The 12,239-nt window shown below is 38.5% G+C and overlaps 1 protein-coding gene across 1 annotated transcript in view; it reads right to left on the bottom strand.

Annotated features, from left to right (window-relative positions):
• LY75 (lymphocyte antigen 75) overlaps positions 1–12,239 on the bottom strand; it is a 48,360-nt gene that overhangs the window by 24,812 nt on the left and 11,309 nt on the right. Inside the window, exons 9-16 of the mRNA XM_054175242.1 lie at positions 12,078–12,188; positions 10,961–11,049; positions 10,447–10,619; positions 10,086–10,282; positions 8,580–8,722; positions 2,521–2,602; positions 1,903–1,974; positions 304–427 (exon numbers count right to left, since the gene is read on the bottom strand). Of these exons, the coding sequence (XP_054031217.1) occupies positions 304–427; positions 1,903–1,974; positions 2,521–2,602; positions 8,580–8,722; positions 10,086–10,282; positions 10,447–10,619; positions 10,961–11,049; positions 12,078–12,188 (991 nt within the window). The remainder of the gene's footprint in view (positions 1–303; positions 428–1,902; positions 1,975–2,520; positions 2,603–8,579; positions 8,723–10,085; positions 10,283–10,446; positions 10,620–10,960; positions 11,050–12,077; positions 12,189–12,239) is intronic.

Genomic DNA, 12,239 nt, shown 5'->3' with positions numbered 1-12,239 from the left:
TATCAACTTCCCTAATGAGAAGCCACTTCTTACTTCATGGGTCAAGAAAGAACATGGGAGCACTGATATTGCCTCTTCCTCACAGTTATTTTCCAATGTATCTTTGAATATTCCAAGCTCACGTCTGTTTGTATGTGACACGTGTAAGACTTCTCATGCACTGTCCTCTTAACAGTTCAGAGAGGAAATGGTAAAATATTGTTTGCAAAGCTTCTGATACTGGGTAATAACAGCAACTGAGTGGTAATAAATCATAATCTTTTTCATGTGAGGGTAAATGCCATGGATGTGACTGCAGTTTACCTTTTGTTATTTGGCAGACCCATTCAAGTTTAGCTTCACAGTCAAAAGGCTTGAAGTAAAATTCCAGGTCTCTGCCTTCATGGAAATAAAACCTCCAAAATGATCTCCGTGAAAACTGAGAGGTCTGTAAAAAAGCAGGAGCAGAGAACTGAGTTGGTATGGCAGAGGCCTCTGAAATGTGAAATGAAACTGTATTAAAAGGTACTGTGTCAAAGTCAGGATATTTCACTGTGGCATTAGTCCCGCAATTTATCTCATATAAAAATGAGTAAACACAACTGTAACTCTTCAACTGTAACTCTCCATGCTAGGCAAGTTTGTGAAGCAATTAGGTAAAGGGCTCAAGGTCGGTCCACACAGAGAAGTCTCTTCTTTCATTGTTGCTTCTTTCTTTGTTTTTTGTTTGTTTGTTGGGTTTTTTTTAGTTTGTTTTTTGTTTGGTTGGTTGCATTGGTTTGGTTTTTTTGTAGTGTACAGGATCTCATCAATGCTTATTACGGAATTACCTGTTGCAACTTCTTGCCCTTAAAGGATTCTCATTTCTGCTCAATAGAACCATCTGAAGAAATAGAGAAATAATCTTTCTTATTTCTAAGATTATTTCTTACAACCAATCTTAAAATCTGACTCCACTCTTCCTGATCTCCCAAATAAGGAGAACTTTTAATTACTTAGTGAAAGAACATGTCTATACCTAGCAAGTAGAGGATGGAGATTATTATATTCAGTGACCCCTTCCAACTGCTCTCCTTGTCTGAGATTTTTAGTAGCATAATGCTGACAGCTGCTCAGCCTGGGGTCATGAATACGGGAGAAGATCATGAGAGGAAATAGCCATGAACTGAAGCAAAGGAATGTAACTATCCTTTTCTTCAGTAAATCCTAAAAGCAGAGGTAGTTCTAATTAGGTTACAAGAAGGGATGGTATTGGAATGATCTTATAAAAAGTCAGGTGATGCTTCAAAGAAGTTTAAAGTAATTTGAAAACTCATGGCAGCAAGACTAAATTAAGCAATAAAGAACAGTTAGGAATTATGCAGAGGCATAACATTTTGAATTGGAAACCAACAAAGCACACATAAGTCTATTTCACAGGTAAACAAAGAAAAACACACAATAAGCACAAACACACATTCCCATTTTGGTTACAGCATCCCCCTGTTATAGGTTTCAAATATTTTCTTCAATTGCAGTCCAGAAAATATAATCTAGATGTTAAATTTCTGGTAGGGCTCTGTTTGCTTTTTTGTTTCAGACTATGCTACATCCTTAGGTGTTATGTGTAATATGCAAGAGATACATAGTGTAGCATTATGCAGTAGACAACAGCATTGTTAGTAAAATACTTTATAGTTCAAAAGAAGTCTTATGGACGTTTATCATTAGCACAGCATTCTGTTCATAAAAAAACCTGCTTGGATAAGTGAGAACTGATAATAAGTGTAGACTGATAAAGGGAACACCAGCAACTTTTTCACTATGCAAAGAAAACATCTCAGAAGTCAACCTTAATTCAATACACATCTGGGAAAAGTGTGTTTTTCCAAGTACTTCCATGTAAAATATGCATGTTTTTGTTAAAAAACCTTGAAAACAAACCTTTAGTGCAGCACAGTCTCTTGTATCATATTCATCTTCCATATAATCAAGTGGCATAACAACACTAGTTACCTACAGGACAGACAGGATGAAAGAACGATTACTTTGTAACTATTTTTGCTATGGTAATCCCCAGAATGAAACAGTCAAACCTGAGGCCCCATTATGGTTATCACTATTAAAATATGTATTAAATGCCAGTTACTGGATCAGTTGTAAGTCTAGGTAACTGGTATGACATTTCAGGCAAATAAACCAATTACACTGAATAAGATATTTTTGGAGAAGTCTCACATGTCAAGGAAATGAACTGATAAACCCTACACTCTGTGGTGGCATGAAGACATTTCGTTCTCTCCACTAGCTCCTAGATGTTTACTAGTATAATTCTGTTAAACTAATTCAATGCAACAGGGACAAAATCAGGTTAACCTTATTAAAGAAATGTTTTTAATTGGAAACCTGGCTGGATGGCAGTTCTTAAGTGCATCATCTTCCTCTGATTTATTCATCTGTTGAAGGATCTGCTATATTTTAATTAAAATATTCATCAATTTACATTTAATCCAAGCTGAAACAAATCAGGACTGGATGCTTCCTGGTTAGAAGTTAACTTACAGGTTTATCATCACTCCATTGCCAGGTTCCCAAAGAATCTGGACTCCTCTTATTCATTCCAATCCATACCCATCTGTCATTGCTGTAAATAAACAAGATAAAATCTTCATCTAGATATATAGTTCAGATCACTTTATAGAAAGACTGATCTATGTTATGGCATTACTTAGGATGAAGCAACAAACCAAAGGTTTACTTCTGCAAGTTGTAGCAGCTCAAAGAGAAAATAGGCATACTGGCTAGGTTAATTTCTGCACTTTTCTCTTAAGATCTGTAGGTTGTTTTTCCTTGCCCACAGAGAAAATTAACCAAATCAAAAAATTCTTTTGTTTGCAGCATCACCACGTTATCAGTTGCCACTTGATATAAAGGTCTTTTTTGTACACTTTTACTCCAGAATCATACACACAGTGCTTATTTGGCTTGCTCCTCTTTCTCTTGCCCATCTCAGGTCATCTCCCTCCACAACATCAGCTCAAACCACAGGAAAATGTCTACTAATGCAGACGAACTAGCTCCATACTTAATTTTTCAGTGATACAAATGAACTGAGCATGGCTGTGTATTTCAATCATGCCCCTTCATCATAAGTATAAACGAGCACATAACAGCACTGACTCCAATGCTTGCATTCAAGAACGGCAATAGAAATTTGACTCAGTTTTACATAATTCAAGTCAAAACTTTCTTTTTTCCTAGATTTCACTTGTTTGGTTTTCATAAGCAAAGGACACTTAAATTCAAGATTTCAGCTATGTTCCAAGATACAAAGTTGCCCCCTAAAATGGGTTTACAATGTAAATACATAAATCTGCCCTTACTGCGATCTTTACTACTGCTTATCTGTCTCATGATACTGTTAAAAAAATTACATATGTGCAAATCAAACCGCAGCATCTATCGCAGCATCTACTTGGGGTTGTCTGAGAGAAATACTAAAGTACTGATGCCATAGTAGAGGGCTCTTGTAAAACTAATCCATAAACTCATATTGTATCAAATACAGAGAATGAATACAGAATATATACGGAAATGGGAGTTTAGGCTATTAATTTCTTGTCTAGCCGTGACAAAAAAAGACAGGGAAAGGACATAATTATTCTTTACAATATCTCAGGAGACTACACTGCAATAAGAGAAGTTACTTGAACAAAAAGTCTGAAAGAATGGCAACTCAAAAACAAATTTAGGTTCAAAATTGAAAGTGATGTCTGACCAGCAGAGGTCAGAGTTTAGAAAAGGCTCCCAATAAAAGAGTGATGACAAAGTCATTTTAAGACAGAACATGGAAATAATTTTATGACATGGAGAGATGGACTCAGACCTTACCTGTAAAAGCAGTATTATGAAATCAGAGGCCAAAGTTAAGAAATTCTTTAGTAAGACTATGCCACTACTTTTCCACCCGGATCACTGTAATGCTGCTAAATTGAGCCTAAAATAGCTGACAGTGCAGCACCAACAAGCAGCTCATCCCAGAGGACACAGGCTAAGTACATGAAGTCCACAGACAACAGCATTTTATTTGGTAAGGTTCCCATTAGAAGAAAAGCATCAGGCACCAACAATTCCCATTCTGTTTTTTTTTTGCCAACTCCAGTATTAATTTTCTGTCATTCACGTGATAGTGTGATCCTGGTATTGTGATCTGATCAGACTGATGAGTCTTTAGTCTTAATATCACTAAGGAGCCTTTAAAGAGGCTAAATGCCCTGTATCACTCCAGAGGAAGGAAAACTGTGAGCCAACATTCACAGATGTCAAGCATCTAAATGGCTTTTGGCAATTTGCCTTTAGGGTTTTATTTTTCTGTGATTGTTCTTTCAAATTATGAACCAGACATTGCCCAAACCCAACCCCCACCCCCTCCAAGTTGTCACCTACAGACTTAGTGTAGCTTAAGCAACTGATCACCACAGAGGAGTATCTACTAAAAAGATACTAATTTCAAAAGGCTCTGCAGTAATTACCCGAGGAACTGAAGCAACATTTAAAAGTATTAGAACTTGTATTTGTCTTTTATGTAAAAAATATTAAGTGAGCCAGGTCAAGAATTTGTCCTGCTTATCCCCCAATTTACAATTAGTATCCTGCAAATAAAACATTTTCCAGCTGACTGGGCACTTAGACATCAATATACATTTTTGTTTCTTTTGAAACTATAAAGACATGATGATGAGCAATCCAGTAACTGCTACACTGTTCTTGATAGCCCTTTAATCTTACATAGGGCCCTTTGAGAGCCCTCTGAAATTATACTATCATCTCATCATAGAAAATAATCTAACCAAGTGTTTAAGATAAATAAGAATTGACTCCTCTACTGCAACTAAGCTTGCAGGAAGGAATTTTTTTGTACTTTTAAGTATTTATCTCCTCACTTAAAAATATTTAAAATTCATCCTATGGACTGGTATAAAAATCTAGATTATCCTGAGTTTTAACCTAAAAAATAGATCCAGTTTGTGGTTTACAATGGACTCCATGTTGATTAACAATTAAAGACTACATCTCCAGTAATCCCTACAGAATACCAATGGCTTTTCCTTCACAAAGAAGTAAAGCTTCCATTTAAAAAGTCAGTGTTGTGCAGGAGTAGAGAACTACAGTTTAGATCAATGTTAAGGGAATATAAACCAGTAACTTTTCTATTGCCTTGTTCTTACTGCTGAAATCAAAACCAGGACTTTTTTTTCCTGTCCCTTATGTCAGCTCCAACACATGATAAAGAGCCTAAATGAAGCTGCTGTGGCTTGGAGTTCAATCTAGTTCTGGACAAGAAGTAACACGTACATGTGGGGCAACTCCTTAATAGCGTAATTTAAGGCATCATTTAATCCCTAGTAGTGTTGGCCTAAAAGCATATATGAAGTCCATTTGACCTCTGGCTCTTCCCTCTGGAACAGGCTGCTGCCGTTAGCTGAATCCCCATTCAGTTAATCACCTACTCTTTAGTGAAAGAAAAAAACCAGCTGTATTAATGGAATTACTACAACTTGCACCTCAGCTTTATAGCTGTTTTGACCAGTGTGTTCAGAATAAGATCATTGTTTTCTTTCAAACTCATGTGTTAGTGAGGCTTTCTAGATTTAGAATAATTACAGCAACAGAGTTGTGCATATAAAAGGCAACTGATTTTTTTCCAGTAAGGTGTCCTCATTGAAATGTTATTTCTAACCAAGCCAAGCTGTTAGTCTCCTCATGTCCAGAACTGCTGCCAGCTATAAGCTGCAGAAAGCTCACAAAAACAACCCCAAGAGAATGGAAGTAACAGTACTGGATCTATTCTGCCTATATCATGTTCTTAGAAGTGAAAAGAGGTTATCTCCTGTTTCCTATAGGCAGGGGGAGGTTGGCAGGCAAATTTTATTTTCCTTTCCAATGGCAATCACCCAACTTGGCTGGAGCAATTCTAGCTCTCATTTGCCTCTAAGGTGGAATCTGAGTAAAGAACAGAATGGACTAGGCAAGCTGCCCTTTTCCTGGTGAACCAAGCTAACTTTTGCTAACATTTAAAAACAAACAGTTCTCAATGAGTCACCAGACAACTGTGCAAAGGGAAAAAAAACCTGAAACCAAAGAAGACAAGGTGTGGCTCCTTCCCCAAGCTGAAATAAGTGCCCTGAATGAACAGTTTAGGTCAGTGTTTGCACTAAGTGCAGGCAACACAGACAAACCACATGCCAGCATACTTCAGCAGCTAATCACATCTAACATTATCTAAGGATGATTACTCCCAGTCATCTAGATTATTTGTTCTTGGTGAAATAATTCCCTCAGTTTCTTCTTTCCTTTCTCAAACAAGTTTATTTTCAGACAAGCTACCCTTGACTTTTGATCTCCAAAATACTCTATATACTCCTCCAAAGTAATTTAAAAGTGTAACTTAAACACTTCGTTATCTAAATAAACAAACAGTACTTAAAAGACTTGAGGCAATACTAAATGTCATATATCTGTTCAAGAAGTTCTGCAGTGCTTTAGAAGGGCCTAACCCTGATGAAAATATTGTGGAATGGGTTATATTTGACATATACAGTCACAGCAACACTGACTGCAAAGTCAGTTTATAATGGGTTCAATATATTAACCCTTACTTACATACTGGGCTTATACTGCCCCTTATTTAAGTTCTGGTAGAGTAATACTGAAGTACCAGGACTTTCCCACCAGGCTAAGTTTAAGTCTTCTGAAATAAACGAACTGCAGTAGCATCATGTGTCAGTTGACTTTCTGGAAAGACAGAGAAAATCTCTACCTTTAAACTCCTAACTAACTATAGTTAATGGCCGTTTGTTCATAAGTCAGAGGCCTGCAAACTGAAAATTAGTACCAAGTACTTGTAGGAAAAATAAAATCAGTTACTCTCCTATTCATATTTCATTGTACATTAAGTATACTAAACCAAAATTTCTAACTGCAAAAGAGTGTAAGATGATCTACAGCTAAAAATAATTTGTGCACTAGTTTTTATTTCAGGGTCTTTAGTCACTTCAGCAAAGGAATCACAAGTGGCTTTTATACAAGCTACGCCAACTATATATAGAGTACACAAGTTTGGGTTTGTCTCTCATTAACATAAACATTGAGTAATTTTCATTACTTGTGCACATCTAAAGTAGTTCACTGGGTTTTCAAGAAGGCACCTCTTCATTCATCAGATTTGAAAATTCAATCACAGTGTTGCACATTGGCAGCTTCTGAAAAACTCCTGATTTAGCTCAGTGAGGAAAAAGATCTAGATCATGCAATTGTCAGCATTTGAGCTTAAGCTGGCAAAAGTACTGAAAAAACAGGGTGCCAATCAAAAAACCCCAACATATTACACAAGAATCTGACACCACACCAATGCCTAATAAAGCTTTGCAGTGACAGTTCCTTTGATTAAAAATAGAGCCTTAGACTCATAAATTATGTAGCATTTAATTTGTTGATACCAAAAAACTCAACACACCCATCTAATGCCCATCTAGTGTTATTGCAGTTATGCCAAACGGGAGCTGTGCCAACCAGACTGCTGGACACCACAGTATTCATGTTTTTAAAAGACAGCGCCCCGTTCAGTCAGGAAGCATTTCATGAATAAAGATGAGACCTATCTGAAAAACTGAAATAATAACTCATCTCTGAAGAATGTATCAGTAAATACAAATTAATATAAGGTAAAGGGCTTACAGCCCTGAAGGCCAACCATGTTCTGGGCTGTATCAGAAGAAGTGTGACCAGCAGGATGAGGGAGGTGATTTTCCCACTCTGCTCTTGTGAGACCCCACCTGGAGTACTACATCCAGTTCTGGTGCCCCCAGCATAAGAGGGACACGGAACTGCTGCAGGAGGTCCTTAGGAGGGCCACAAAGATGATCAGAGGGCTGGAGTACCTCCCCTGTAGGGACAGGCTGAAAGTTGGGGCTGTTCAGCCTGGAGGCTCCAGGGAGACCATAAAGCAGCCTTCCATTACCTGAAGGGGGCCTACAAGAAAGCTGAGAAGGAAGACAAATTTAGACTGGATATTAGGAAGAAATTCTTCATAGTGAGTGTGGTGAGACACTGGACCAGGTTGCCCAAGGAAGTTACGAATGCCCCCTCCCTGGAGATATTCAGGGCCAGGTTGAATGAGGCCTTGTGTGACCTGGTGTAGTGGAAGGTGTCCCTGCCCATGGCAGGGAGGTTGGAACTAGATGATCTTTAAGGTCCATTCCAATCTAAACCATTCTATGAATCTATGAAGTTTTGCACAGCAACAACTACCAACATAAAGAATAAAACTTTGTAACAACACAAACCTAAATTCAAATACTGGAAAGATGCTCAAGCAAATCTCTCTCTTCCTGTGTTCCCTCTAGCAATGCAAAACATTTGCCCAAGCTGTACTCCCTTGACATTTTCCAGGAAGGCAGTGACACGACCAGCAGTTCAAATGCCACATCTAGCTGTTTTTACTGTGGGAAACAGGCACCGCATGCTGTCTCATACTTGCCATTTGGGGTCAGCAGCAGCATTTGCGATCTACTGAAGAATGCAACCAAAATAAAACTTCAAGTGCATGGCTAGTCTGTTACCTGATTATTTTTCTCAGGATAGAATGAAGTGCCTTGATTTCTTCTGAGTGACTAAAACTGGGCAGATGGCCTCCAAGTGCTTCGCAGAACCTTTCTGCCTCTTCCCAAGTCCTGGTTCGCAGCACTCTTTCGCTGTGGAAGAACTTCACAACAGCCAAACATCAGAGTACAAAATTACACAAGTGACAGCATTTTTAAAACACTCCTGGAAATACTCAAATATGGCCACCCTTGGTAGGAATGAATAACTGGCATTTCCATAGGGAGAGCACTTGACTTGTCAACAATTATTTTTTTTCCCAGTTTGTTTGATAACAGACAGACTCTGAAGTTCAGCTGACAACATTTAGTTGAAATGCAACATATTCCATATGGCAGATTTTCTGTTTCTCTTTACCAGAAAGACTGTAGAAAACAACACTCAACTCATTCCAAACCTGCAAGCCAATTTATAGGTTTTAAGAGATGTTGTTCTTTCAAATTTATGGTGAACTGCAAAGCCCAAAGTTCACTGAAACCAGGGCTCTGGGTGCTGCAGGGTACTCTTCAGCACACCGTCTGCTGCCTCTACCTATCAGGAGTTGCGCACTTTGCTCATACACCTCAGCTAACATGTCCACTTGATCCCCTTGACTTTAGTCTAAGTCAGTTCCCATCAGCTGGATCTCTCTGAACACACATGCTGCACTTGGTCACCAAGAGTTTTGGAGAAGCTGCCAGGGCCAGCTGTCACATCTTATCAGGTATGGGACAGCTATGTTGCATATCAGATAGACCCATCCATCCCTTTTGGATCCCTGCCCAGAGCCTTGTTACTCAAGCTGGGTTTCCCCGCTTTGCCACATGAGCTGTTTACAAGACACGTCTCATTGCAGACACTGAGTCCAGATGTAATGAGTAAGCAAGCCAATGAATAGCCTCATCTTTAACCTGATTTGACTGTCAACAGGAGGGTACAAACCTGCCCTTCTAAACAGAAACTTGTTTAAGCCATCCAAGCTAACAGTTTGCTTACTTCCACTATTTACTTCAAAAACAGTGAAGTACAACTGAGGCTGAACTTTTCTGACAAGTCTATCCATATTCCAACCATAGAAAATATTACCTGTCTTATCTACATTCTAAGAGTACAGAAAGGAAAAGGACAAAGAGAAATGACGCAAACACTTTCCTCCCCTATTCAGGTGTCTGTGTGTGCTAGATGATGGCAGGCAGGCTATCAGACAGACATGACACCTCTGTCAGCTCCCAGGAACGAAGCACAGGGTGAATGCTGTCACCCAGCTCAGCTCTGATGTGCAAAACTGACCACAGAAGGTGCAGACAGAGGCATACTGTGTCTTTCAGGAGTCAGCAGAGGAGGATGCACGAGAATATCTGGAGACAGTCAGCATGAATTCTTCCTCCTAGTGTAAAACATCTTTGAAAAACCCATGAAGTATCTAATCACATACTTGCTGCAAGACAGTATTGAAAAATTGGCATCTAATAGGAAAAGCATTTTACCTTGTAGCAGGCAAGGCCAGATCCATTGTGCCACCCAGGAGGACAGGGATCAGTTGGCTTTGGGAGCACTTCTGGCTCCTTAGGCAGTCCAATGTATTTTTTGCAAACAGAAAATGCTTTAGTGGTTTTACAGTCCTTAGTTTCCCACTTTCCAAGAGACTTTCCACTGGGCATAGCCACACATCCTCCCGAAAATTCTAAGATTTAAGTTGCCAAAGACAAATTTCAAGTTACTGCCTGGTTTCGAAAAAATCCAGATTTCTGAAATAATTTTATTTTGTGCTTGGAGTTCTGTAACATGGCACTCCAATGCTTGCTTAATATAAAATGATTTTAGTTTTTTTTTAATTGTTAAAGTTACCTGGTTGCAAGGAATTCCAGTTAGTGTACGTCACAGGTTCAGTTTTTTCTCCATCCACTAAACCCCAAGAATATATTCCTGATTGGCTAATATCCTGCAAACCAGTCCAGAAGTATTTTTCTTCAACTTTGGTGTGTTTTCTAATTAGACTGTTTATAAATTCTTGCTCAAATCTGAAAATTCACATATTAATTTGAGTCAATATTTGATATATATCTGAAACTACAGAGACAATGTGAAAACCAAGCATATTATTAGATGAGTAAGATCAAGTGGTTGTCCAGGAGCCATATATTCACCATGGGGTCCACAGGCTGGGAATTCACATATTTCCAAGGTGTCACACTGTAGCTTTACCATTGTCACACCATGGAAAACATGGGCTGCTAGTTCTCTGCAAAAGAACTCTATCTCTGTTTTTGCTTTACAAATCACTGATTAGCATACAGAGGTTTTCATCTGACTGTATCTTCAGGATTGCACTGTAAAACATGTCCATAGAGATGTGCTTTACCTGTTCGTCACGGTAAGATTGCACTGTGCGCCAAACGAAACTTCTGTTTTATAGACCTTGTAGCAGTAGTTTCCATGTCTTTCCCATCCCTGGTTAGAGAATGAAAAAGATGTTTCCACATCACAACCTAATTTAGCCAGTATCTACAGAAGAAAATAAATCATTGCTAACACGGGTTGCTGCCCATAAAGTGGCACAGCATACACAAGAAAGAAATGAAATGCATCACATACAAGGTCCAGTACCATCAGCTCTCAGATTCATAGGTCTAAGAAATAATGCAACCGCAGGAATAAAACACACCACTGTTTTAGCTGGGCTGTGCAGCGTCTTCTGACTGCTTATGTGCATTCAGAGAGAGAAACACAAGGGCAACAGCTTAGTCCCTTTCAAAACAATAGGAGTTTTCATGCTGTTCCACCAATGGCAGGATTCAAATAGAGGAATAATTAGAGGGCCTCACTGGTGTTTTTTCACTTCTGAAAAAATATTTTAAACTGGAAAAGTGTGAACTTACAAATTTCTCTCTTATTCAAATCGGTTCCCCTGTATTTATGCTGAAAATTCAAGAACATTCGTGTGTTACCAACTTTGCTAGCCTACCAATGCCACTGGTGTCTGAACAGCAGAGAAAGCTGTAACTGTCCAGGCTGTCAGCCTCTGAAGAAACCCCAAGGTTGTGCAGAAACATAAATAAGGGGTAAACATGCTTCCTCCTTCAGGCAATATGCCACATAAAACTGAATCAAAAGAACTCAGAAATAGTTAGCAATACCATCCCAAGATTGTTCCAAACAGAAAAGACATCTTTTAAAGCCTTATTTATACTGTAATATGTTATACTGTAAATCAGAAAACCTAAAGCAAACAAAAAACCTAAACAAAACCCAAAACAAACAAAACGCCAAACTGAGCAAAAATCAAAACAACAAAACATCCAGAACCTGCTTAGGAGAATCTGAAATTTGGCTCATGCTATATAAATGTCCTTTCCAGATAAAGTGGTCCACAGATTCTATTGCATGGGCAAAAAGGAAATGGGACATAGAGGAAATAAGTGATTTTATTCAGGTTTCTGGACCATGTGAAAGTAAAAGAAATACAGACTTTCTATTACCTCTTCCAATGAACAACTTTTATCTGATTTTGTTTCATTCAAAATCTCTCCTTTCTTCTTGCACACATATTTCAATTCTTCTTCACAGGATTTCACTTTCCACTGTCCCAGCTGTGAAAAGGAAAAAAGAGTATTTAAATTTCAAAAGTCTTTCGATTTCCA

This window comes from Dryobates pubescens, chromosome 2, assembly GCF_014839835.1.
Source record: "Dryobates pubescens isolate bDryPub1 chromosome 2, bDryPub1.pri, whole genome shotgun sequence".
Classification (NCBI taxonomy): domain Eukaryota; kingdom Metazoa; phylum Chordata; class Aves; order Piciformes; family Picidae; genus Dryobates; species Dryobates pubescens.
This window is presented reverse-complemented; position numbering and strand designations above follow the sequence as displayed.